The sequence below is a fragment of the Chrysochloris asiatica genome, unplaced genomic scaffold (genome assembly GCF_000296735.1).
Source record: "Chrysochloris asiatica unplaced genomic scaffold, ChrAsi1.0 scaffold00092, whole genome shotgun sequence".
In the NCBI taxonomy this organism is placed as follows: domain Eukaryota; kingdom Metazoa; phylum Chordata; class Mammalia; order Afrosoricida; family Chrysochloridae; genus Chrysochloris; species Chrysochloris asiatica.
The window spans coordinates 3,490,667-3,518,141 of NW_006408610.1; the positions used below are offsets into that span (position 1 = coordinate 3,490,667).

General features: G+C 53.9%; 1 protein-coding gene and 1 pseudogene across 1 annotated transcript; both read right to left on the reverse strand.

The window, feature by feature from the left end:
- Nucleotides 1–45: 45 nt before the first annotated feature.
- On the reverse strand, nt 46–561 carry LOC102829335 (annotated as a pseudogene).
- Nucleotides 562–5,032: 4,471 nt separating this feature from the next.
- Nucleotides 5,033–26,168, reverse strand: CSK (c-src tyrosine kinase). The gene is made up of 13 exons (XM_006866482.1): nt 25,540–26,168; nt 9,919–9,998; nt 9,487–9,600; nt 9,266–9,378; nt 8,683–8,902; nt 7,727–7,820; nt 7,470–7,535; nt 7,286–7,385; nt 7,100–7,190; nt 6,601–6,674; nt 6,308–6,503; nt 6,113–6,199; nt 5,033–5,902 (listed from the first exon to the last, which is right to left on the reverse strand). The coding sequence occupies exons 2-13, from the start codon at nt 9,931–9,933 to the stop codon at nt 5,720–5,722; spliced, it is 1,353 nt and encodes a 450-aa protein (XP_006866544.1). The 5' UTR covers nt 9,934–9,998; nt 25,540–26,168; the 3' UTR covers nt 5,033–5,719.
- Nucleotides 26,169–27,475: the final 1,307 nt, after the last annotated feature.

Consider the following 27,475-nt stretch of genomic DNA (forward strand, 5'->3'; position numbering starts at 1 on the left):
CAGGATGGTGGAGGCGCTGACAGAGCTGGTTGGTGCGCAGATGCTCTACTTGCTGCACAACACCATGAACAGGATCAATGTGATCCCATCAAAGCACTCGTATCGCTTCTGGCGCTGGGACCACTGGCTGCCCACGCCCACCATCATGAAGGGGATCTTCTTAATGATGAAGTCGTGTTTCACAATACCCCTGGTTGCCTTCCTGGCCTGCAGGATGCCTTGCTTACTAGGAAAGTAATTCAGCTGACCGATCCGATTCCGTCCAGGTTAGCCAGGAAGTACTTGCCCAGCTGGACCTCGCTGAAGAAGCTGAACGCCTCCCAAATGCCAGAGTCCTTCCAGAGGGCCCTGAGGGTGGGGACGTACAGCTGGAAGGTGGTCGTTTCTAGGGGCTTTGTTCTCACTCTCAGAGTGCTGCCAAGGGGTGGCCAGCGTGTCTTGGGTGTCCACAAGTACCCTCGAATTCTTGAGGACGTGGCCGAAGACGGTGGCCCGAAACTCAAGCAGCGCCTTCCGGTGGAACGCGCGGCTGCGGATGACGCGCATCTGCTTGACGAAGGTTGATTGCGGCTCTCACTGACACCCAGCAGCAGCCAGCAGCGCGTCGATGTTGCGCCTGTGCCTCCGGCGCCTCACGTTCCTTGTCTGGGGCCGGGCCACCTGCCTCGACTGGCTGCAGGCAGTGGCCGCCTGTGCACCACCGCAGTGGCCGCTATGGCCCGCGGGCCATGGAGTTGCCGGGGAGGCCCCGCGGCCCAGGTGTGTCTACAGCTTTCTCAGGGCTCATTTCTCCCCTCATTTTCCACATGCTCCCCGGACCATGCTTCAAAAAGCATTGATTTGCCGATTCCTAACCTTCTGGGATCATTAGCTTGTGTCACAAAGGCCCCCAGACTCAATACATACAAACTCTTCTGCAGCCCCCACTCAACCTCTTAAATTCGTTCTGGACACTTTCATATTACGTTATCTTGATCTTTAATCTCTGGGAGCTTGTTTCCTTATCTGTAGATTGGGGATAATCATAGTACATGACTCCAAGAGCTTCAAATGAGCTCTTCCCAGTTCAGGCATGGCTGATAAGGTGAAACATAAATTTGTAAAATGTGGGTGAACCAGAACAATAATTAGTAACTGGAAAGGGAAAAATCACAGGTCAATGTCCTGCTGAAAACTTTTATCTTCCTGCTAAAAACTTTTCTTATCCAAGGGCAGTGTGTATGTGTTGCATGGTAACCTGATCTCTTGCTGGCAGAGTCAGAAACAAGTGTTTTGCTTAAAGATGGTGGCATCTATGCCACTTTGAATATGTGTCTTGCCTGGCAATAACCCAACCTCCCAGACCAGGCTCACTAGGCCTCTTCCAAGTCTTCCATCTCAGCGCTTTGGCCTATAATTTCCCCCATTCCAGTTGTCATTCCACTTCACCCAAATTTTAGAAATTCAGGCCTGTACCCATTTTGTTTTGTTGGCCATGATTGAACTGTTTTGAAGCAGTATGAAGCCCTGAGATAATAGTGTAAAGTGCTTAGCACAGGGCCTGGTAGACAGTGAGGGCTCAGTAAAACATCAGCCATGCTTCCCAATCCAGTCCACCATCAAATACTTCTTACCTGGACAACTACAGCCTCCCTGCCCTCTCCCTGCCTCTATTCTTGAACCCCCACCAGGCCAGAGGGAGCCAAAATCTTTCTAAAACATAGATCTTAACCATGTTACTCTTCTGTCAACCCTTCAATTGTTTCTGGTCTTCTCAAGTTAGTTAGCACCCCTCAGTAGGGCTTACAAAATCTGGGCCTGGCTGCCTCTCCAGCCTTACTTGTTCCCAAACCACACCCCTCAGCACCTTAGCTCCAGACACACTTGTTGTGTATCATGAAGTTGATTCTGACTCTATGCTGTAAGTATTTCCTAGCGTGGCTGGTGGATTTGAACTGTCAATCTTGCTTATCCTACAGGGCCATACTGGGGATCCCAGTCACACTTGTTAAGTGCCATTAAGTCGGTTCTGACTCACACTGTAGGATTAGCACTCAGCCACAAAGCTGACTTGGAATTCCTATATAAGATTTCTGCTGAGTCAGAACCGACTTGACAGCATTTAACAACAAAATAGAGTTTCCAAGGAGCGGCTGGTGGGTTTGAACTTCTGACCTTGTGGTTAGCAGTTCAGGGCTCACCCTACAGCGGTACACCCAGAGTGTCAGTCATGCTTCAGGCCCTCTAATTCCACATCCTAGCAGGCTGTCACGCCTCACCACCTTACAGGCCATGCCCTTCCTTCACCAGGCACACCCTCCCACTCCACCCAGGGCCCAAGAAGCTACCCTAGCCCTCCTGTGCCTGTGCGTACTGGCTCAACACCAACTGGCAGGTGTATCTAGTCCCCTGCTCCATTTCTGGGCACTAAGTCTCTGAGTTTCTTCATATGGTGACTGTCTTGCTGGTTTGTGGCGTGGCCAGCACAGAACGGGAGAAAGAGGGGAGAGGGAGATCAGCTGGATGCTGCAGCTCCTTCACTCCTGGTCCAATGCTGGTCTCTTGCCTGCCTGACCCCTTTTGTGATCCATGGCCATGGGCACCATTGCAGGTTTCTGAGCCGGGCGTTATCAGTGTAATGGAGCCTGTTTGGACCCACAGAGCCAATTCAACTCCAACCTTCCCCCACCCAATTCAGTGTAGCCTTTGGTAGCTTGAAACCGTCCAAGGTGAGTGTATTTACGACCACTACAATTAGCACCAATATGTCCAGGATTCCTGCAGACACAGTGTAGAGCCCCACCCCACCCCACCTGTCTAGACCTGGTAGTTACCAGCACGTCACTGGTAGTACTTGCCTCTGCAGTTCTATCTGGACAGGCCCTCTCTCCCTGTGCTTTGGATTCCAGAACAGCTCATCTGAGGGTTCCATCTTCTACCAGTCACCCTTTCCCTGTGGCTCTCCTGCCTCTCTCCCTCTCAGTATTCAGTTGGGGTCCTAAGGCACATGTTCTTCCCCACAGCTGTCAAAACCCTCCCCACCCTCCTCTACCTTGTATCTTCTTTACAGCTAAATTCCTTTGAAGATTGTTGACCATCCCTCATTGCTCCCACCCTCCTGGATTCTGCCTCACCAAGGTTTCATGGATGCCACCAGTGACCTCCAGCAAGAGACTGGTCTGTCTCCCAGGTCTTCTTAAAGCACTGGACCCTGGTCAGTCCTCCCTGGAAAAATATTCCTCAACCTCTGACATCCATTTTCTATTTGCAGGCTGTTCTCTGTCACCTTGTCTGGCCACCTTCTCAGGCTTTGAATGCTGAGTTCCTCTACACTTGAGAAAAGAGCCCTTTTCTCTTCTCCATGTCCTTCCAACGTGGCCTTGTCTTCAGTTCAATCATACACTGTTAGCTTCCTCAACATTTCCTAGCAATTTCAAAAGTAAAAGTATGTCCTTAACGGTGCTCATCACGATGTCTCCTCACTTAGCAGGCAACCCATGACACTGACCTCCCTACCCCACCCCTCTGACTGAAGAGTCAGATGCCAATATAGCTCCTCTTTCTCCTTCATACCAAGTTCAGTCCATTTTACCTCTAAATCTCCGTGGAGTCTGTCTCCTGCCCACTATCATCTCCTACACGGTCATTCCACATCCACACCCTCACACTGTCCCTGCGCTCTCCTCAAACCTCTACCAGTACAGGGAGATCACTTCATAAATTCACACCTAACCACATCACTTTTGTGCTTAAAACTTAAAACTGGTTCCCCAGGGCTCTGGTTTGATAAAAGCCATGTCCTTGCCACCCTTACCTCTCAACATAAGCTTTGTGAACATCCTCACTGGTCTCCTTAGACGTTGAAACCAACCAGGCTCTCAGCCCCTTCTGGAATGTTGCTATGCTATTATCTCCTGCCTCTTAATTCATCTGATCCATTTAAAGATGGCTTCTTCCAGGAAGCCATCCCTCATCTACAGTGAAGATTGAATTCCCATGTTTTCTTTCATACTGTACTTGGCAGGTTGTAATTGTGTGTGTGGCCATGTGATTAATGTCTGTCTTCCCACTGGGAAGGCCCAAGAGCCTGTCTTGTTTGCTTCTGAAGCCCAGGGCTCATTCACATAGGGTGGAATGGTGTGCTTTAGAATTCACCTGGCCCTGTGCTAAAGGTGGACGGGAAGAGGAAAGGTAGCTACTGCATAGGGCCTGGAGGGATGCAGGGGAATGAGTGGACACAGGCTCCCTTCCAAGTCAGGACTGGAGTTCAGGTCCAGCTGCCTGGACAAGGGGATCCCACCTGCCTGGGTAATGAGTGAGCTGCCCCACTTTGGATGCTACTAACCATGTGACAGAACCTCAAGACAGAGAGTCCCCGGGCTGGTCCTCCTCCTCCTCCAGCTACGTTCTCCACGGTGGGGTGGAGGAAGGTGTCTTTGTGCAGGGTCTCACTTTACCTGCTCTGTCCCTTTGTAGCCTCAGACCCTACAAAGCCCAGTAAGGACCAGGCCTGGCATGTGGCAGGTGTGGGAATGGAGGTAAGCTAAGACCCACCAGATGCTCAGAGCCCCACTTCCCATCATGAGCCACTACTCTGAGATACGAAGTACTTGTGTCTGACCAGGGGCCCAGCCATCTCCCAGGCCCACCACTGTTCTTTCTGACTCTTGAGCAGGAGACTTTACCATCTGATCAGACCTGGGCCCCCTCCCCACTCCCTGGCTCCTGCCCTCCTGAACCGAAGGCTTGAACAGCAAAGGAGGCAGCTGGAACCCCAGGCAGCATCCTGCAGGCTGGGCTCTGGAGCCCTAGCTGGCCCAAGGACCAGCCTGGATGATGACAGGACAACGAGGAGGGGACAGGCTCACCCACTGGCAGACACAGGACACTCGCTCGTGCAGCTGACACAAAGCGGCGACTACATCTCCTGGCCGTGCGCCCCACCCCGCCCCGCCCCACCAACAGGGCAAGCACAGCCCCACTCACAGAGACAGGGGGATGAACAAGATGGCACAGTGGGAGAGGGAAGGAAAGGGGCTGGGCAGGACAGAGGTTCGGCGGAGGAAGCGCCAAGGCTTGGCAGCAGTGTCCTCATGGAGTGGTTTATTACAATTCCATCTCACAAGGCAGGTGGGCAGCGGCAGCGGTACACGAAATCCAAGCCCCTGACAGACGTCTGCCTCGGGCGCATGCAAACAGTGCAACATGGTCAAGCGCAAACACGGGCGACCGAGGCAACATGGGACACGCAACATGGGATGGGGAACAAGGGTGAGATGTGGGTCCCTTCAAGAGGGGCCTGGTGCCTCCCACCCTCATGGGCAGGACAGGAAAAAAATAAGATTCGTACTTCTTGTAAAATGCCCATTTGCTGGGTACGTTCTTTCTCCTTATCTTGAAAAATAATAAAAAATAAACACACGGAAAAAAATCTCAAAAAAAGGATAAGAATAAAACTCTAAGAAGACGAGAGATGGGAGGTCAGGGGAAACGTGGCCACGGTGGGGGGCACCTGCTGCCTCCCACTCCTTGGTCTCCTGCCTTCTTGGCCTCTTTATAGTGGGTCCATTAGAAGGTGCCAGGCCTGGGCTGGGTCTCTGGGGGGCCAGAGGGGGCGCAGGCTGGAGCAGAGAAAAGAGGCCCCGGCCTGCTGGGGCTCAGTTCAGGTGTGGGCCCTGTGAGTGGGGGCACCAGGCCCAGTCTCCCCCGACAAGCCCATGACCTGGGCGGAGGCAGAGGGTCACAGGTGCAGTTCGTGGGTTTTGATGTGCTCGAGCTGCTCTCGGAGTTGCAGGAAGGAGGGTCGTGTGGTGGCGTCCAAGTGCCAGCAGTTCTTCATGACCTCATAGACGGCAGGTGGACAGCCATCAGGGGCGTCCATCTTGTAGCCCTTTTCCACCCGAGGGACGACATCCTTCAGGGGCTGTGGGCAACAGGTGATGTGAGCCCCTACAAGGCTGGATTCTGGAGGTCCCCTACCCACCATCAGTTCTTCGGGGCTCCCCTTCTCCGGTGCCTCAAACCCAGGTCCAGGAGATGATCTGGGAGCACCTGAGGGCACAGCTCTGCCCCCGCCCCCACTCCAAGGCTTCTGTCCCCACCTTCCCGCTCCAGCCCCAGCCCCCACACTCACAATTCTTGGATAAGGCACTCGCCCAAAGGAATAGATTTCCCAGAGAAGGATTCCGAAACTCCACACATCAGACTTGGTGGAAAATTTCTGCCATGTGGAATGGGAGAAGCAGTGTTAGGGACTCTGGGGCTTGGGGGTGACCCAGGACCCATCTCCCTCAGCTCAGGCTCGGGGGTCAAGGGGAGGTCTGCCCACCTTCTCTCTCAGGGCCTCTGGGGCTGTCCACTTGACTGGCAGTTTGCCCGTATCCTGAGTGCTGGATGCCTCCTTGGTTAGGCCGAAGTCGCTGACCTTGGCCACGTTGTCCTCAGATACCAACACGTTGCGGGCAGCCAGATCCCGGTGCACAAAGTTATTGCCCTCTAGGTATTCCATGGCCTCACAGACGTCCCTGGGGGCCAGCCAGTCACATGTCCCTTCTTCAGACTGGTGCTCCCACGGCAGGAAGGGGCTTCCCTTTCCCTCCCCCTGGGGGCCGTTTCACTCACAGTGAGAACTTGAGGAGACAGTCTCCGCCTAGCACCGATCGTCCCCTAGACCGCAGATAGTCTACCAGGCTTCCCTGGAGTAGGACAGACAGACCAACAGCCCCATAAGTCAGACTTGCCCTCCAGCCCTCAAGGACTAGTGGGGCTGGGTGCATGGTGACACTCAAGAAAGGGGGGAGAAAAGGGAAGGAGGGGCACATGTGTGGGTCAGGACACTACTGAGTATTCGATTCTACATGCTGGACACCCTGCTCAAGCCACTTCAGGCATGACCTCATTCATTTCTCATGGAGCTGAGCAGTCTCAGATGAGGAGAGAGAGGCTTGGGGAGCTGAGGTGATTTGTCCACAGGATTACAGTCACTAACACATGAGGGGCGAGGACAAAAGGCCAGCCCTGGGTGGTTTCAGAGCTCAGCTGGAGGGAGGGGACTGAGGGACAGGAGGGCCCTCACGGTTTGGAATCCAGAGTGGGGCTGGATGACGGGGCAGGTGCCTACCTTGGCCATGTACTCAGTGACGATGTAGAGACCACTTTTCTCCTCTAGGATCACACCTAGAAGCTGTACCAAGTTGCTGTGCCGAAGTTGCCTGGGGACAGGTGGCAGTGGGCAAAGCCTGTGAGTCTGCGCATCACATCCCACCCAGCCTGGGCAACGCCCCATCCACCTCCCACCCCAACTCACGTCATGACTGAGGCTTCAGCCAGGAAGGCCTGGGCAGTGGCGTCATTCTTAATGCACTTGACGGCTACTTTGTTCCCTCGGTAATCGCCCAGCATCACGTCTGGGGGGAGACAAGGCTGGGGCTGTTCCCTGGACTTCCCCCCAGCCCTCGGCCTCTCCTGGGTCCCCACCCTCTCCCACTCACCTCCAAACTCCCCTTTCCCAATGGTCTGCAGCAGCTTCAGGTCCTTCATGCTCAGTGCCCAGCCACCTAGCGGGAGGGGTCAGGGAGGGGTGTTGAGGCCAGGGTGGGGATCACAGCTAGGGTGACAAAGTCAGGGTGGATCCTAAATGGGTGTGGGGTTCCCTGAAGGTCACCAGAGTCACCAGGATGGGCTACAGTGCTGGGCAGCCTGGGTGGGAAGAGGTGGTGAGCAATCTGGAACTAGGGGTAGCACTTACTTCGGAAGAACTCATCCTGGGCCGCCACCGTGCCCTCCATGACCTTTGGTTTGATGAGTCGAGTGCAGAGCCCATCAGCATCTGAGGTGTAGTGCTGGGGAGGGAGGGGAAGGCACTCAGAAGCAGCCCCCAGTTACTTCCATCCAGCTGACTCACTAGTACCACTCAAGTCTGACCACCAGAGGGCAGCAGCTGCAGGTTCTGCCCAGCTGGGAGCTGCTTGAAAGGGGGGAGGCCTCCCTACCCCCACTGGACTCCTATTTCCATTTCCGGCAGAGCAAGGGTTAGGGAGGCCACAGAGTCAGACAGGACGACTATTTCCTGGGGCACCCCACACCTAGGTGTTAGACAGACACTCGATTGTCCTCCTACTCTGGGTCTGACCAGTGTTCTGAGGCAGCCCTGGAGACAGCCATGTCCAGGGCCTTCCCAGAACCAAGTGAGGCCAACAAGACCAGAGAGTAAACATGGGAGGCCTGCTGTGTGGCCTGGGTCCATGGAACTGGCCTTGGAAGCTGGGTGGAGTGTGCTCGCCAGGCCAGTGAGCTAGTCCACACTAGGGAGCAGGGAGGGAGAGGGGAGGCGGGTCCTGACCATTCAGGTGCACTGCTCCAGAGCGCCTGCTTAGGTACACACATCTGTGGACAAGCAGTTCTATGGTGGCTGGAGGGAACCAGTTCTGGGATCAGAAAGACTTGGCCCCTTGTCCTTGCACTCATTTTGTAGCTGCTCAGGGCTAGTATGGCAGCACTGTGGGGTCAGAGATCAATCCTGGCATGCAGCAGGAGCTCTGTGGAGGTGGAAGGAAACCAGAGCTCACAGAGGTTACACAACATGCCCAAGGTCATCTAGCCAGAGTGAGCGAGCGCTAGAACCCAGACTGGTATGCCCAATCCCACCAGGGGATCAGGTGTGGGGGGCAAGGCCTGCTTGGCAGGAAGGCTCCTCCTGCTCACCTCCACCAACTGCATGAGGTTCTCAAAGTACACCTCCTCGTCGATGCTCAGCTTGCTGGCGTGGTACATGATGCGGTAGTGCTCCACCTTGCCGTCGCAGCTCACGCACAGCGTGTAGTCCCCGGGGTAGTTGGTGCTCTCCCGCACCAGGAACAGGCCTGTCTCAGGTGGGTACAGAAGCCGCTCTGCCTGCTCCCGTGTGATCTTGCCATGGAACCAGCTGGGGGGAGGAGGAGCAGCCGTCAGGCCAGGTCACAGCTGCCCAAAGGTACTGATCCTGGGACCTGCAATCATAGGCTCCACTTCCTGAAGCTCCTCCCTCTAGGAGCCACCATGGTTCCTACTTGCTCAGTGAGGCATTCGAGGGCCTCATCTTTTGCTTTCCTGTCCCTGCTGCATGCAGACAGGCACACAGCACCCCTAGCCTTTGTGTGCACTGTGCTTTCCTCCCAGAATGCCCATCTTCCTATCGTCTAGCTGTTGGAGCCTCAGCAACTGAGCCCTTCTCCTGGTTTCTGGAAGCCTTTGCACAGTGCAGTCCGTACTCTAGCCTCCCGGTTTCCCCTCCCTCAGCAGTACTCACGGCATGAGGCTGAGTTTGGTGCCGGCCTTCACACCTTCCCGCTTCTGTACGTAGTTGGCTGGGATGATGCCCTCACGGCCCACCTTGTTCTTGGCTTTGTACCAGTTGGGGTCCTGGGGAGAAGGCAGTCCAGACAGGGTCTTAGTCCCTCCCCTCCCCTAGAGAAAGACCCAGACCCAGAGGTGGGAGTGTGGGGGTTGGGGTGTCAGATCTCTGAGTACCTTGGTGACCGCCACAATGGTAAGCACGTCTCCTTTGCAGAAGGGAAGGTCTTGCTCGGCAGTGCCGTGGAAGTTGTACTTGGCAATACATTCTGTACCGGATGGCCAGGCGGCCTGCAGAGCAGGTGACAGGGAGGTGGGCACAGGCAGGGGCCCCTTTCCACCCATCTGCCCACACCCTCCCCCTGTGGGCCTGGGTGAAACGCCCCTCCCCTGGAGGACCTGAGGTCCCACCCCAGCTGAGACTCCCACAGTCCCAGTCCTAGGCATCACCTCTAAGGGTCTTGTGCCGGAGAGTGCTCCCTGAATTCTACTTTAAGAGCCAGGGCAGGGACAGAGTGGACTGATCCGTATGCCCACTTTCCCTCCTTTGCTCAGCACCCACGGAATGTGGGGGTGCTCCAATGCTCCAGGCCCTCAGCCCTGAGGTACCTGTATTGCCGACATCTTCTCAGGAGATCCACGTCCCTGTGGCACAGGAAGGCTGACCTGTCACTTTGGTACCATTAGAGCTGCAAGGGAAGAGGGGTGTGAGGAGAGAGTCCCCACTCAGGGACATGAACAGGCACCAAGGGCTTTCTGGAGCTGGGACTTGGGGCAGGGCCTCCCTCTCCAGTTCTCAGCAGGCTGAGATTCCAGGTCAGGCTCTGGGTCTCTTCCAAGAACACTGGGTAGAAGAGGGGCAGGAGCAGGAGGGCTGAGGGACCACGAACAGAGGCGATCACCAAGCCCACCTCCACAGGGACCTCAAAGACCTGAAGGAATGGCACACACGAATACAGGAGGCTGGAGAACTGGTCTGCAGGGAAGGAAGTCCTCCTTTCTGAAAGCTTGCCCAGGCAGTGCCCTGAAAACCCACTGTGCCCCTGCCTCTGACACAACCACCCCAGGCAAGATCCACATCCAAGAGCAAACCTTAGCCACCAAGACAGATGCAAGATCATCCCCAGTCATGGGATGTGTCATCAACCTCACACTGATGTCCCCTGCCCCGGAGTAAAAAGGACCAGTTGCAGGGTATTTACAAAGCAGAATACCACACAGCAGCAAATGTGCCTAAACTACAGTGGGGAAATGACCCCGATGCAACATCGCTAAACACGTTAGACAAGCAGCCAGACACTGAAAGCAGGTTGTACGAGTCCGTTTGGATAAAGCCTCATATCTGGCCAGATGGCCCCATGCTGTTGGGGTAGTGACGGGAGCAGGTGGTGGCTGGAAGGGGTGTGAGGGGCTCTGGGTGCATTAGCTTTCAGTTGTGTACTTTTCCTTCAGGAGCTCTGGTGACAGTAAGGAGCACTCGGCAACTAACTGAAAGACGGGTGGTTTGAACCCACCTAGTAGCAATGGCTCCTGGGAAGACTACAGTCTAGAAAACCCTTTGGGGCAGTTCTCTGTCACATGGCATTACTATGAGTTGAAATTCACGAGGGCACACAACTTATGTCCCTTAAATGCTCCCCCAGCCACCCCAGGTCCCAGATCAGCCCATGGCTCCTTCCTTGGGCACACACACTATGCTCAAGCTGGTCATCTCACTTATAACGTGGGTGCCATTCTGGGGTTTTAAAGCACAGGGCTATGTTCTAACCAATTTTTACACAGGGGGCTCATTTGTTGTTGTTGTTGTTGTTAGGTGCCATCGAGTCGGTACCGTCCTGTAGCGACCTTACATGCACAGCAGAACGAACACTGCCCAATCCCGGGCCAACCTCACTACTGTTGCCACGCTTGCGTCCATCGATGCTGTCACTTGGCCTATCCATCTCGTTGGGGGTCTTCCTCTTTTTCTCTGACCCTCCACCAAACATGATAACCTTTTCCAGAGACTGGTCCTTCCTGACAATATGTCTGAAGTATGAGAGACAAAGTGGCCATCTGACCTCCAAGGAGCATTCTAGCTGCACTTTTTCCAAAAAGGATCTATTGGTTCTTTTGGCAGCCCATGGCACTTTCAATATTCTCCTCCAACACCATAACTCAAAGGCATCAATTCTTCTACGGTCTTCCTTATTCACTGTCCAGCTTTCGCATCCATCTAGGACCATCAAATACCTTTTCTTCCAAACATACACATACAAGGGGACTTAAAAAGTTTGTGGAAAAATTAAAAGGTCATGGAATTTCCCCACAAACTTTTTGAAGGCCCTTGTACCTCACGGGCCAGCTCAGGGCTCCCTCCACCCTCTCCCTCAAACCCCTCAGGAACAGAGGGGGCTGGGCTGTGGTTCCCTTTTCAGAGATGGAAATGAGGACACTGAGGCTTATGCAGAGGCAAGGACTTGTCTAGGGTCATAGTATAGCAGAATAGAAATTCTGTCCCATGCCTTGTCCCCAGGCCCAGGGTCACAGACACTAGCATGTGGCCCAGGCCAGGCAGGGGGAGAAGATACTCCAGGCCAAGTGGCTAGGACAGTGAATGAACAAGGCCTCGGGAGTCAGGTGGGCTTCCTGGAGGAGGGAGAGCTGGAGCAGGGCCCTGATAATGGGGGCTTACACAGGCAGAGAGCGGCATATAGGGAAGGCCCCCAAGTTGGTGCAACAGCCTGAGCAAAGGTGTAGGTAAAGAAGAAGGAAACAGCCAGAAAGAACAGGCCTAGCTCGAGTCTTGGTGGTGCAGCAGGTTAAGCATCAGCTGCTAACTGAAAGGTTAGCAGTTCAAACCCACCAGCTGCTCCCTAAGAGAAAGATGAGGCCTACTCCCGTAAAGATTGATAGTCTCAGCAACCCGTGGGCAGTTCTACTCTAGTTAACAGGGTCGCTCGTTGTAAGTTGGACTTGATTCAAGGATGGTGGGTTTTATTGGACTGACTGCTGAGGGTAAGGTGAGGACAGCAGCTCCTTTGGCCCTTTGGAGCTCTCGACACTGAGCCTGCCTCACTAGCACCCTGTGGGGAATGGTTTCAAGTGGGCCTCCATAAACCTTGCTGGGTGGTAGAGGGCTTCAAGTGCTAAAGTGACCAATCTGGGTTGATTCTGAGGGGCCTGGAGCCCAGGGCATTACAGTGGGGGGTGGGGGGTGGGGGGGCATGTGGCCCAGGACAGCAGAGGAGCTAAGGAGGCCTGGTCATTGCCCAATCCTGGGAGACCACCCCCACTTTCCAGCCTCACACCTGATTCTAGAGTTAGGCTCAGCTGGGCTCAAAGCCTGGCCAGCCCAAGTGAGTGCGAGTTCACAGCTCAGGACAACTGACTCCTCTGAGCCACAGACCTCTCAATCCATACAAGTGGACTACAGGGGGCATGCGATGAGACCCTGCACTTGAAGGGGTGGCACGGAGCCTGGCCTGAGTCCTCTCTCCTTCTCTTCCTTCCAGAAGTCAGCCCAACAGCCCTAACAATCTACAGACAGGAAGAATGAGGCCCAAGGAGGAAGAGCCTGGACAATCCGCACCCCCAACACAAACAAGTGTACACAACTGAACCACATGAATACAGGGACCAGGGACACCATGATGTGGGGAAAGTGTGAGTTCTTCCCACCCCCATATTATACATGTAGAAGCAGAAACAGGCTCAGAGAGGTTGAACGACATACCTGAAGTCACACAGCTAGTTAAAGGCAATAGGGGATTGGCTGGGCCCCCAACCTTACGGCCCCTTTGGGTAGGACTCTGCCTGACCTTATCCCATGCCTCTCCCTCCTCCCAAAACTTGCAGGAGGGTGCGGAGGCTGTGGCTCTGTTAGTCACCCTCCCAGCTGTCAGTTTGCAAACACTCCCTTCCAGGCCTACAGCTGCTGCTCCCGCCTCCCTACTGACTTGATGATAATAATAAAAATAATCACAGCCCCTGTTTTCTGAACACTTACTCTGTGCCAGGCCCTGTCCTTGGCACATATAGCTCATCAGATCCTCACAATATGGAGAGAGGCTACAATCATCCCCATTTCACAGACAACTCCGATCGAGGCCCAGAGAGACAAGATCACAATGTGGGTGAGAGCTCTTCCCACTCAGCACACCCCACAGGAGCACCCCACACCATGTTTCCAGGGCCTAGGTGGCAGAGATGGGGTGCTATAGGAAGGGGTAGGCTCAGGAAGGGTCTGGGGGGGCTTCCTTGAGGAACTGGGCCTTGAAGGGTACGCAAGATCTGGAAAGGAGAGGGAAGTGACCTTCCCTTCTGCTCCGCTGACTGTGTCCCCATCTGAACAACGACTGGTGGTGACCTGTTGTTTTGAGGACTGGACTGGCTGCTTCTCACCCTGGGAGCAACACCTGCTTGATGTAGACACCCCGGAAACAGATGGTGAGCCACTCTGCCAGCTCCTCCTTAGCAAGGTCATGAGCCTCCCAGCCTTGGCTTTCGTAGGGCCAAGCCTTGAGGGGTGGGGTGTGTGTGTGAGTCCCCCTTCTCCCCAACAGGTCAGAAAGCTGAGGCAGAGGTGGTGGAAGGAAATGACAAACGTCAACCAGTGATGAGTAGCTGGTTCTGAGGCATTGCTCAGTGGTCTCAAACGGTCAACCTTTGGTTAGGAGCCAAGTGCTCAACGGTCTGTGTCACTCAGAGACTCCACACTACAAACTGAATAACCCCAAACCCAACCCACTGTCACTGAATTGATTTGGACTCACAACACCCCCAAGGGACCGAGTCCTAGACCTGTGCTACAGGATAGCTCAGGCTCCCAATCTTTATGGGAACACTCTTCCAAGAAGTGCCTGGTGGGTTTGAACCACTGACCTTGCGGTTAGCAACCTAGTGCTTAAACCACCGCGCTACCAGGACCCCCTACTACAAACCAGACCCAGTGTGGTGGAGTTGATTCTGACTCATAATGACTTTAGAGAACAGAGTAGAACAGCTCCCTCGGGTTTTTGAGGCCATAAATCTTGACTGGAGAATACTCTTTTCCTACCGTTCAGACCACTGACCTTTTGGTTAACAGTCCAACACTTAACTCCCTGTGCCACCAGAGCTCCTACTACAAATTTGGTGCTGTTGTTGTATGTCACGGAGTTGGTTCTGACTTACAGTAACCCTACATAGAGGTTCCAAGAGCTGCTGGTGGGTTTGAACTGCTGACTCTGTGGTTACCAGTCCACTGCTTATACTACAGCACCAGACCCTGCTTGGGTCAGGCCATTTTAGGAAGGCAATATACAAGCACCATCCTGGGAGTCAGGGGCTTTGGGTCATGTGCCTGGATCTGCCACCAACTTGCTGTGTGGCCTTAGTAGAATTGTTTGCCCTCTCTGCAACTTGCTGGCTCCCCAGCACATCATCCAGACTTCATTTCCTACCTTTGGTTTCCAGGACACCTGAACCCCATCCACGTCCTTGTCTTGGCATGTCCTCCTCACATCTCCCCCTCCCTGGGAACTTCCCCTCAGCCTTTATGGTGCCATTGAGGAATCTCTTCTATTGCACATGTGTCTAAGGAAAATGCAACAGGGCTGTCCTGTAGGACTCTGTGTAGCAGCATGAGATTGGGGAATGCCTCTTGTCCATTAACAGGGGATCGAATAAATAAATTGCCATCTATCCCGAAAAGGCAGCAACATACCTTTAGCTGTACTGGGGACAGGGTAATCTCTAGGTGCTGACTCAGAATATTCCATCACAAACTAAGGAAAAACAGCTCAGGCCACTGGGGGAATAGCTGTGACACAGCTTCTAAGTACTGCGCTGATTAATCAGAATGAGGAAAAGCCACCTTCCTCACAATAAGGACCTCAAACACACACCTCCTGAACTCCACAATCAAATTAAGCTTCACAAAGATAGAGACATCCACCGGCTGCCAGCCAGTGAGTCAATGCCGACTCCCAGTGGTACCTCTAGGACGGAGGAGAGCTACTCCTTATGGTTTCTGAGACTGCCAATCGTCATGAAACCAGACAGCCTCACCTTTCTCCCAAGGAGCAGCTGGTGGGCTTGAACCACCGAACTTGGGGTTAGCTTGATCCATTGTGTCGCCAGGACCCCGTAAGGTGGTGGTAAGCGCAAACACTATGTACAATGTACCTCTGGATATGACACACTGAGGACACACATCACCTGTGTGGCGTTCCGGCCAAAGTCGTCCCACCTGGATCCAGTCAGGGGGAAGCAACCAGGGAAACTCAAAACCACAGGCCTGGACCTTTCACTCTAGCAAGAGTCCCTTCCCCCCACTTCAAAAAAAAAAAAAGGCTGGGAGAACGTACTAGATTAAATCGAAGATTACAAAGAAATATTACAACAAAATTGAATGAGGGATTCTGGATCAAGAAAAAAAAAAAAAGCTAAAGCTATAAAATCATTTGAAGAAATGGAAATAGAGAATATCATACAATTAATGTTATTTTACTTCAGTGTGATCACTGTTGTTAAGTGCCGTGGAGTCAGTTCTGACTGGGTGGTTGGTTGGTGATGTGCCGCGGAGTCAGTTCCGACTCATAGCGACCCTGTACAGGGTTTCCGAGGCTGTAAATCTTTAAGGGAGCAGAAAGCCTCATCTTTCTCCCGAGGAACAGCTGGCAGTTTCAAACTGCTGACCTTGAGGTTCTCAGCCCGATTTGTAACCACTACGCTACCAGAGCTCCTTTCAGTTCTGACTGATAACAACACTGAATAGGGTTTCCAAGGAGCAGCTAGTGAGCTTGAACTGCCAACCTTGTGGTTAAAATTGACCTTGCAGCTCAGTGCATGAATCCACAGCACTACACCAGGACTCCTGTGTGTGATCATAGTGCTCACTTAAGTAATACACACTAGAGGACTGAAACTAACGCTCAAACAGCAAAAACAAAATATACACACCACGATTAACTATGGCTCACCAGCTGCTCCCTGGAAACCCTATATAGGGTCGCTATGGGTCAGAACCGACTCGACAGCACTTACACCAACAACAACAACATATGTATACAGGGGTCCTGGTATGATGCCATAGGATAAGCACTTGACCTCAAGGTGGCTGTTCAAATTCACCAGCCACTCCTTGGAAAACCTACATAGGGTTGCTATGAGTCAGTACTGACTTGACAGCACTTAACAACAACTTATGTATATAGTCCTGCTGTGAAAACCGGTTGCTATGGGTTGGAATGGACTCAATAGCACTTAACAACAACAACAATACATATATAAGGTAAGAAGTAAAGCAAATGTGGCAAAACATTAAGAACTAGGGAAGAAAACATGGGGATCGCCATGCTATTATTTCAACTTTCCTATCGTAGTGGTTACGAATCGGAAGTGAAGCACAAGGTCAGCAGTTCAAAACTACCAGGTGTTTGGCAGGAGAAAGATGAGGCTTTCTGCTCCCGTAAAGATTTACAGCCTCGGAAACCCGGTACAGGGTCGCTATGAGTTGGAACCGACCTCACAGCACTTCACCAGCAACCAACCATAAGTCTGAAATACTCAAAATAAAATGAGGGATAAAGCAAGGTGCAGAATGTCATCTATGTTCTATTAGTGCTTGTGGTTTCAACAGGGAACATACAATATACATATATATAATCTTAAGCACGCACAGATTACCCATGGAAAGAGGTCGGGAATGCATAAAAAGGTTTGTTGCTTCTGGGACCTAAAGAGGTGACTAGGGACCAGAGGTTAAGGGACATTTACTTAACACTATATATATTTGCTCAGCCCAGTGTGGCACTGTAGGACAAGCACTGGACTGCTAACTGCAAGGTCAGTGGTGCAAACCCGCCAACCACTCCTTGGAAACCCTATATAGGGTTCTTATGAATCAGAATTGATTTATAGCACTTCACAATACACATATTTGCTATGTGGACTTACTTTTCTTTTTAACCTCCCTCCACAAAGTAAAAAGGAAAATACGTAACTCTTTTACAAATGACTTCTGCCAGGGGCCTTCCCTGGTTCCCAGGCGCGCCGGCTACTGTATGCCTTCACACATCTCTCCTCCTCCATGTGCTCCCTAAAAGCCGCTGGTCCTGGTCTGTGGCTCAGGCAAACTGGGAGCTCTACAGGGGGTTAAACTGGGCCCAGAGTGGCTGCTCAGTAAACCAGCGTTAGCTATGAGTTGGTACTGACTCGATGACACCTAACAACAACAACAAGCTGGCAGGCTGGATGAATGAAAGAATGAATGAACAAGGGCTGTGGGGTTGGATGCATCATGCTGAGATCCAAACCCTAAGGTCCCCTAACCAATAGGACTATATTTAACCCCAAAGGGGCAGCAGCTGCCTACAGTCAAGGGGCTTGGTTGGCATGGGGCTGGGTCAATGCATCACGCTGACTTCCTGCTCCAAACCCTGCTCCCAGCAGCCCTTGTGCTGGGGTCCCTAGAACAGGCTGGGCATTGTGCCCAAGTGTTGAGGTTAGTGGCCGCAGCCGCAGGCAGGCCTTTCTTGGGAGCCCGAAATGGTGTGGCGTTCGGGGGAAGGGAGGAAGAATTGGGAGACCAGAAACTCCCAGTCTGCCTTTTTCCTACCCTGGGGGCAGTTGCAGACCCCAAAGCCAAGCGTAGGCTAAGGACCAGTGTGGCTCCCTGGCTACTGCTCTGCAGCCCTCGCCAAACCTCGACTGCCTAATGGGGCGTGGGAGCCTGCAGAAACTGTTTACATCCAGCTAAAAATACCCACTGAAAAGGGAAGTGCACAGGGGACCAAGGGGACCTCAGGGCCTTGGCCCCCAGACACTGGTCCTGCCATAGGACCCAGCGGGACCCTCCAGGGGAACGGATAGTCATTGGAGGTAGCAGGCACTAGGAAGGGCCACTTTGTCATCTCATTCTTGGAGACTTTCCATGGGCCCAGCCTCATGGGTAGTGGGCTTCAGATTGACAGAGGGTGGAGCAAAGGGCCCAGAGGACCTGCCTTTGGTGACTGAAGAACTCCACTTGGTGGACTCTCCTGTGCCCAGGCCAGTGACTAGGGACCCCAACAAAATGCAGACTTGGTTCCTGCCCTCCATCCCAGCTACTGGACAGTCCACCAGGGCCTGGAGTGTGCCTGTCCACACAGAAGAGAGAAGGGGTAGTGGGGGAAAGCTCTCAAGAAAGGGGAGGAGAGGTGTAGCTGGACCTGATAGGATTTCAGGTGGAAGCAGGGGGTAGAGGGTGCACTCTAGGATTAAATTAAATGGTGGTGCAGAGGAGTTCTGGTGTGGCCCTGTAGGATAAACACTAGATCGTGAAGTCGGTTTAAACCACAAGATCAGCGGTTCAAACTCAACCAGTCACTCCTCGGAAGTCATATGAGTCAGAACCAACTCAACAGAATTTCACAACAACAGCAGAGGGTAGAGGGGTCTTGGTGGCTAAGTGCTTGGCTACTAGTGAAAAGATAGGCAGTTCAAATCCACCAGTTACTCCAAGGTAAAAAGATGTGGCCGTCTGCTTTCATAAAGATTACAGTCTTGGAAACCCTATGGGGCAATTCTACTCTGGCTGATAGGGTGGCTAAGAGTTGGAATTCCACTCAAGGGCAATTGTTTTGTTTACAGTGGGTAGGAGGAGCCATGATTACAAAACGATTAAGCGTTTAGCTGCAACTCAAAAGGTTGAAGGTTCTAACCCACCAGCTGCTCTGAGGGAGAAATGACCTAGGAATCTACTCCCTTAAAGAGGACAGTTCATGGGGGCAGTTCCAATCTGTTACTCGGACTCTTCAGGAATCGGAATCAATTTCAGGCCACATAATAACAATTAAGTCTAAAAATGGCTCAAAAGTGGTGGTGGTTGTGGTGGTGATGGTGGGGGTCCCAGGAGGCTTTGAACCCTGAGACAGAAGTTTCCTACAGGTCACAGGATTAAGTTTCAGGTTTGGGCACAGCCCCCTCTGAAAGGGTAGTGTTCTGGAGGAGGGCGGGGTGCCCACCAGCAGTTAGGCTGGTTTGGCAGCAACAGAATCAGCCCCACCCCTAGTTCGGCAGCACCTTCCCTAGCCAAGGACACCCAGACAGTGCTGCAGGCGGGCTCTCACTGGGCTCCCACTGACTCCAGCCCGCTCAGCACCCCCACTGCACAGCAGTCTCAGGGCCTGGGGCGGTGGAATTACTTACAAGACTCTCACAACCAAATGAACCAACCCCCCTGCCATCAAGCAACCCTCCAGGCTGGAGTAGAACTGCTCCCGGGCTGTAAATCTTTATGGGAAGAGATCGCATCATCCTCTCCCACAGAGTAGCTAGTGGGTCTGAACAATCAACCTTGCTATTAGCAGTTCAATGCTTATCCCACAGTGCCACAAGGGCTCTATGCCTAAATCCCACTGGGGACCAGGGAAGGGCTGGTAAGAGGCCCAACTTTGGCTACTGTGTTCCCACCCCCTACCTCTAGGGCTCCCTGAGCCTTCAGTATCTTTGCTTTAAGGGGAAAGAGGCAAGTTTAACAGCAGAAAAAATGCTGAAAACCAAATTTCTGCAACTCACTGACTTTTATCCTGCCCTCATAGACTCCGTGGGACCGGAAATCCCATCTAGCGGTTTGGGAGAGGTGGGGGCTGGGTTAGAGGAGGCTAGTGGGGGAATCTCCTCCCCCATCCCAGCCAAGGCTTGAGGCTGCTACTCCTGGCCCAGAAAGGTTTCTAATTACCTTTTAGGAGCCTAATTACCACCACATGCTTCAGGGACTCCCAGGTCTCCCCAGGGCCCTCACCTAGGCCTCTACTCCCCCAGGCTGTGGTCTTGGCATCTTCACTTACATACATTTACATAGAGCCTCATGGCACCCCCTCTAAGGAACCCTTAAAAACCATGGGGTATCCTTGCCCCTTACCTCAATGGCCCCTAGTCACATTATGGATGGGGAGACTGAGGCCATGAGACCTATGGTGATCTAGAACTTTGGTCCTGGATTCCTGGTCCCCATCTCTGAGCTGGAACCCCTAGAACAGATTCAGGAAGTAAAGCTATGGGCCCATCAAAAAGAACAAACACACTTGTTCCCCACTGGAGGGATGACGGGGCTGACCAACAACGTCCCCCAGTAGGAGGAATCATGACAATGAAAGTATAGGAATGAGCGCCCACTGACAGAGGAGGCCGGGGTCACTCAACTTCCAGCCAGTGAAGTGGAGACGAGCTCAGATGAACTTGCTCAGATGATAAACCTCCAACTTTTTCCTGGGCTCAGCCTGAAAGTGGAAATATAGGTGTGGGGGGTGCAGGCGGCAGGGGAGCTGGGTAGGCAGATAAGGGGAAGTCTACCTAGAGCTTGATCATCTGCTCTGGACAGAAGAGGTTAAATCAGGGCCCTTGCTGCAACCCACTTGGACAGAAAGCCCAAGAGTTTGTCCAGGGTCACACAGCAATTACAGAACTTAAGGGCCAACGGCCTAGGAGAGAGCAAAAGCTCCAAGTAAGAACCTCTGTCTTCGCTGTGTTGCTCACTTCCTCAAATGCTTCTTGATTTTCATGGGCCCTCCCCCTCCAGGAAGCCCTCCTGGTTGCTCCAGCCCACGCAGAGCCTTGCTGGAAGTCAGCATCTCAGGCCTCCCCTAACTAACTTCTTGCTGTGTCTGATCTATGGGGTCTTCAATCCTCCCACTGGCCTCCCTGCAGTGTGGACAACACAGATCACAGATGCCTGGGAATGGGAGAGGACCAGGTATTTGGCCAGACAGGTATGAGATGGCACACGGCCTTTCCCTGGCCCACAAGGTTTCCAACTGTACTGAGAGGGCAGACTGGGGGCACCCAGCCTCCATCCTGCTCCTTCCTGTGACTCCTCCTCCAGACCCAGGGAAGGGGAAGGGGAGACAGTGGGAAGCTGCGGTCGGAGGCCTGGCTTTGCCAAGGCATACACAGCTTGTGTGTGAGAAGCTGCGTCTTCACAGCACCTCAAATCCAGGAAGAGAAACTGAGCTGACAGTGGGGGCGCTGGAATGGCTGGGGTACTTCAGTCCCTGGGCACCTGCTCCTCAAGCCCATGGTGGACAGTGCTGGACAAACCACTTCTTCCCCAGGCCTCAGTTTCCCCATGGTAGAACTAGGATTCTCTCTTTGGTCCTGCCAGTCTGAGACCAATGGTGACCAATGGGTGAAGCACTCCTGACTGACTCCCTGGTGGGCTTTGGCCCCCTCCTGGAGAGCAGGGGCTTGGGTCCAAGGCCAGCCTCTCCCTGCTCGCTTCTCCCCTCAGCCACACCGGGAGCACAGTAGCTCTGCCTTCACCAGCTCTTTATTTTTAGGTCTGAATTTGACTTTAATCATTACTTAGCGGATTCTATTTCCAGCCCTCAGATGAAGGAACCCAGAGGAGAGGAGGAAGGGAGGCAGTGCTCCCTGCCTAGAGTCGGGGGCAGCCTGCTCCTCCACCCACCCTGCCCCCCAGCCAAGGGGGTGGGGGTGACTGAGAAACACCCAAAGAGCTAACTCCAGCCAAGCCAGCATCTTGGGGAGGACCCCACCCAGTGACCTCATCCAAGCCCAAGTTGTAGGACAGGAGGGCAGTTGTAATGCCCATTTCCCTTGCCTCGGGAGCAGGAGGGAGGGTACACTCCCCAAAAGTCTGAAGTCACTGGCCTAAAGGGCTTTCTGTAGTGAATGGGGCCATCTGGAGGAGGACCCTCTGCCTGGCTTAGTCCTGATCACCAGCAGGGTCATCTGGAGCTGTGGTCCCTTAGGTTCAGGAGTGGCAAACTAAGACTAGTTTCCTCCTACTAGCCATGGGGCAGGCCCAGGAGGCCACTCCCAGTTACTGTGGTCTCCACAAAAGACAGAGAAAAAGCAGGGCAACTCACAGAAGTTCACATTCAGGCTAGAGCGAGTGAGTAGGGGACACTTGCTGAAGATGACGCGGAACACACAAAAGGTCCCCGAACTGCTGCCCTTCCAACACCAACGAGACGCTTTCTTCCCTCCTTTCTTATTGTTTTTAAGTCAGTTCTAACTTATAGTGGTGACCCTGTATAGGGTTTCTGAGGAACACTGACCTTGCAGTTAGCAGTCCAGTGCTTATCCTACTCTGTCACACCAGGACTCCTTTAGTCACTGGGAAAAGGAGCTGGAATGGCTGCCTTGGACTGGGGCTCAGCATGCCTGGGTTCCTAGCTCAAGCCTAAGTTTTGCCAGTGGGTTAAGTAGGGCTCGACTCCCAGTGGGGAAATGCTGGGCTGGCCTAAGATATAGCCATGCTGGGAGGCAGGAGACAGTGGCCTCTGAGAGAACAGGCCAAGCCCACTGAGGCATGAGACTGGGAGACCGGAAGAAGGAGGGGCGGGGCCAGGCCCGGAAGCTAACCAGCCCGTGTCCCATGTCGTGGGCCACCCAATCATACTGTGATGGAGACGATAAGGTGGTGGTGAAGTGGTAGGGTGGCAGGTCACAACAGCTGAGAACCTCAGAGTCAGAGGGTTTCAGAGAGGCTTCCTGGGCAGGGACCACTCCTCCACCTTGTTACGTGAGAGGTAGGCCAATCTCCACCCTATGTGGCAAGTTAAAATAGCCAACTGCCTCTTACAAAGGGCTTGTGAGAGGTCAGGGGGTTGTGCTAGACGTATTCAAATACCTGGTTAGTTATTAGCTCACACTGTCTCTGAACCAAGAAACATCACTCGCACATCAAGGAACTCCAGCTCACAGGGCCAGGGACTTGCCCAAGGTCTTTCCACTCTGTACTAAATGGCATGGCTAGGCCTGGAACCCATGTCTGCTGGATGCCAACTCCAATACCCAGACTGCTTTTGAGGCCCACAGTGACAACCACCTTAACATCGACAGATGGAAGCATTACACAAGCTCAGTAGCAGGGTTTGGTTCAAACTGCTGAGGCAGAACTATTTGGTGTATTCTGCAGGTTTTTAGAGGGCAAGCAAGCTACTGAGACCAGGGAACAAAATGAGAAACTATCTATGGGTATAGAAATCAAGGAAAAACCATGCCACGACACAGATAGGAGAAAGGAAAAAAGTTAGGAAAAGACTTCAAGCGATTTTTGTTTGTTTTCTAGAATTTCTGTAGTGCTATTTTGTTACTTTCTAAATTCAGGCAATTCGTCCACAGCAGTTTTCTTATAGGGAATTTGCTTCTCTGGGACCTGTCTATCACCCTCCAGCTCTGGCCTTGGTATCTGGGACCTCAGGAATTGCCACTTGCCTCTTCTGCCATGGGAAGGACTCTCGGAAGCAGAATAGCCCCCAGACACATAAAGAGCGAGTCCAAAGATCGCTAGCTACCTCCTCTTTCCTAGGCCAAACACTTTGTTCTCCCGGGATTATGTCTCAGGTCTTCAAAATCCCTCAAATTATGGATCCCAGAACTAGACTCAGGCCATCCTGCCAAATTACACCACCCAGCTGATCAGAACACATTGGGGTCAGGCTTTGGGGGTGGCCAAGTCACTGTGGACGTCAGGCCTCAGCCCCTGCTGGTACATGTTTGGGGGACACTGAACTCTGCCTCTTCTCCAACACTTGCTGTGGACATAGGGTGGTAACTCAGCCTCCCTGGTCCTTTCTTGTCCTCAGCCCAATGTAGAGAGAAGCACAGCTATTCAGAGAGGGAGAAAGGCACCAAGAAAAATCACACCCCTGCACACGTGCTAGCCTAAAGGCAGACTTCTTTCCACAAAGGTCTCGGGACTCAGGACCTCACCCTCACAGCCCTGAGTTGGTTTCAAAAAAATAAAGCATCCAATCATGTCCAGCCCCATCTCCAGCCCCTCAGGCTAGAAAGGAAGTTAGGGCTGGGTGAACAGAGCTTAACAGGCCCAGGACAGCTGGGCCCCCTCCACTGAGCACATCAGGGCAAAAGGAAAAATAACTCTAAACCAAGAGCAGGGGCCTCAAGCAGGACAAAACTGCCAGCAGTCCTAAGGCCTTGACATGGTTCAGTATCTTCCCAGAGCAAGAGGATGGCCACACTTCCAAGCCCACTCCTCTGCCGGGCCTTGTTCCTGCTTCAAGACTAACACCAACACAGACACTGGAAGCCTGGGTGTGGGGAAGCTTAGGACAGACCCTGTGGGTTGCCTCTACCCTGACAATGCCCCCATGTCACAGTGCTGAAAGGGCTCCTAGCATCATCATCATCATCCTCCTTTATCCATTCACGTTCTAATTTTGAACATGTTCCTGTACCAGCTGGGCTGAGAAGGGGGGTGGTCTTAACTGACCACTAGGCTGTTGTGTTGCAACTCGGGGTTAGAGGGCAGCACCCAGACACCCGCCATACAGGAAGGCACCCACTCATATCCACTGCATTCCCTGCCAGTGGGACCCAGCCTCAGCACCAAGGGGCAATCCCACCGGCAGTGCTGATGATACCTGAGCCTAGACCCAGGCAGAGCTGGGGCCGGAAGCCCTTTTCATCATCTCTGGTCACTGGTAGGGAGCACGTGCTTACCCGTTCCCCACACAGTACTTCCTGAGCCAGGCTAAGGGCCTGGTGGGTGACGGTACCGGGCACCCGTCCACCCTCAACAGCCCAAATGGAGAGAAGAGGCGACCCAGGCCAACTCTGAGAAACCTAGGGTAGCAACTTCCCTCTTTTGAGCCTCAGTTCCCAGGACTACAAAAAGGGCAGGGAAGTGAACCCCTAGGTAAGCTCCAAGGTTCTGGTGGCTGGGCACGCCCCTTCCTGACACCTGGCCTGGGCCCTTCAGAGAAAGGGCTGACCAGGAGGGGCGAGCATGGTGCCACCGCCACCCAGGAGGGAGGCCTCCCAGTTTTCCCAGTCAAGGGTCAGAGGTCCCTTGGCTTAGGCATGGTCTCCTGGGAGGCTGAGGGTCACAGGTTCAGTCCCAGGAGGGCCTCGGTGGAGAGGGAAAGTCCTAGCAGGGCCTCGGTGGGGAACGAAAGAGAGGTCAGACCGGGGCAAGTCAAGACACCTGCAGGGCTGCAGCCCTTGTCGGCCCTCTCACTCCAGGCTCCAGCCAGCCCCCATTCTGAGCTCCACCCGAAGGGACGTCGGGGTGCCTTGGGACACGTGCGGGGCTTGCAGGGCAGTGTGTCCCCCGCCCACTCCCCTCCCAGTCCGGTTCTGACAGTGACTCCCGGGAGAATTCGAATCCAGGGAAGGGGGTGGGGGATGGGAGAGACGCGACGGCGGGCTAACAGAAGCTGGAGGGGCGACCTCCACCCTCCTCCTTCCGGGGGGATACTCTGACGCCCGCCTTCTTCGGGGCTGCAGAGCACTCACCTCTCTCGGGGCGCTGCGGTGCGAGTCACCTCGCAGCGGGCGGCATCAGCGGCCTGTGGGACGGTCCATGCGGCCAGGGGGGAGGGGAGGGGCGCGGGAGCCCCCGGGGGTGCGGTACAAAGAGGTATGGGTGCGGAAGAGGAGGAGGAGGGACGGGCAGACCGAGGCAGAGGGGTGGCCGCGCCGCCGGGGCAGGGGAGGGAAGAAAGGCGGGGGAAGGGGGCGGGAGGGAGTCGGGGGGAGGAAACAATGTAGCCGGCGCGGCCCCGGCAGAGTTCCGCTTCCGAACGCTGCTGCCACGGTTCGATTTGGAACGTCGCGATCGCTGCCGGGGGCAGCCCCGGACACTCGATCGGGGGCCGCGAGGGCTCCCTGCACTCCACGCCCCGGAGGCTCCGGCGGCTACAGCCTGGCTAGGGCGGGCGGGACGGCTGACCCGGGGACGGTCCCGACGGTGGTGCGGCCGGGCGATAGCCCCCCTCGGACTCCTCCCCAGCAGGACCCCCGGGACTTGGTGTGGGGTGGAGCGGGAGCGGTAGGGTGGCGACGGTCTCGGCAGCGGCGCCCAAGCTCGACTCGCCCGGAGCTCCAGGAAGCTCACAGGCCTGGAGAGAGGAAGCGCGGCCCGGATCCTCCGCCCGCGGCAGCGCGCCTGCGCGAGGGGGCCTGCCGGGCGCGCGACGGGGCGTGGGCCGGAGACGGGGCGCCCCCTCTCGGGCGCCGAGGGAGTTGCAGGGGGTGTGTCCGCACCCACGCCCTGCCCCCACCTGCCTGTCTATAGACGGCTGGAGGACCCTCTCAGAGGTACGACCACCCAGTCTTGGAGCAAGTTCTGAGCCTTCTTTGGGCCCATCTCCCTCAGTATACAAGCAGTGGAGAGGTGGCCTGAATCCCTTCACTGGAGTCTTAGTGGGGAGTGGGCCTCATTCACAGCAGTAAGCATTCATTTACGCATTCTCAAACACTTCCAGGCTCCCACAACAAGCCAGGCCATTTTATGGGTCTACTAACACCCCTTCAAGGAACTCTGGTAGAGTAGCTGCTAACCTAAAGATCAGCAATTCGAAACTACCAGCTGTCCATTGGAGAAAGATGAGGCTTTCTGCTCCCATAAAGATTTACAGCCTCGGAAACCCTATGCAGGGTTGCTAGGAGTCGGGACCGACTCCACAGCACACCACCACCACAAGGTGGAGGAGATTGACCGACCTAGAGATAATCACAAAGAAGGAATTAATAACAGTGGAGAGGTGATGTATAAGGTCCACAGGAAGCATGCAAGAAGGGAGGGCTAATGGGGAGACTTGATACAGTTTAGGACGCCAGGCGTGGACAAAAAGAGGGAGAGGTGAGAGAGTGGTGGCTTCTGGGAAATAGTATGAGCTCAGTCTGGCTGCAGCTTGCAGTGTGTGTTTGGAGGAGTAGTAGGAGAAGACTGGGCAAAGAGCAGGGCAAGAGAGATTACAAAGGGTTTTGTGGTACTTTCTTGGACTTTATTTTCATCTTGGTGCCAATGAGGAAGTTGTGAGTAGCTGTGTGACCTTGGGCAAGTTACTTAAAGTCGCTGTGATTTCAGTTTCCCCATTTAATCAAGTGAGGAAAATAATAGCAACATCTTCTTAGGGTTTTGTTGGGCAGGAAATGAGTTAATCCGTTTCAAGTGCTTAGTGTGCAGTGGTTGGAACCTGGTGAGACCTCAGTTAAGTGTTGCTGCTATGACATTGTTAATAAGCAGGGAGGCCACCTGCTCTGAGCCACAGGCCAGACAGTGTATGCTGGGGTCAGGTGGGGGCGTGTGGTGATGAGGGAGACCAGGGATGAGGGTATAGGCAGGAGGTCTGGAGGCACTCCCTAGGGACTTTGTTGTTGTTATGTGCCGTGGAGTCGATTCCGACTCATAGCGACCCTGTACAGGGTTTCCGAGGCTGTAAATCTT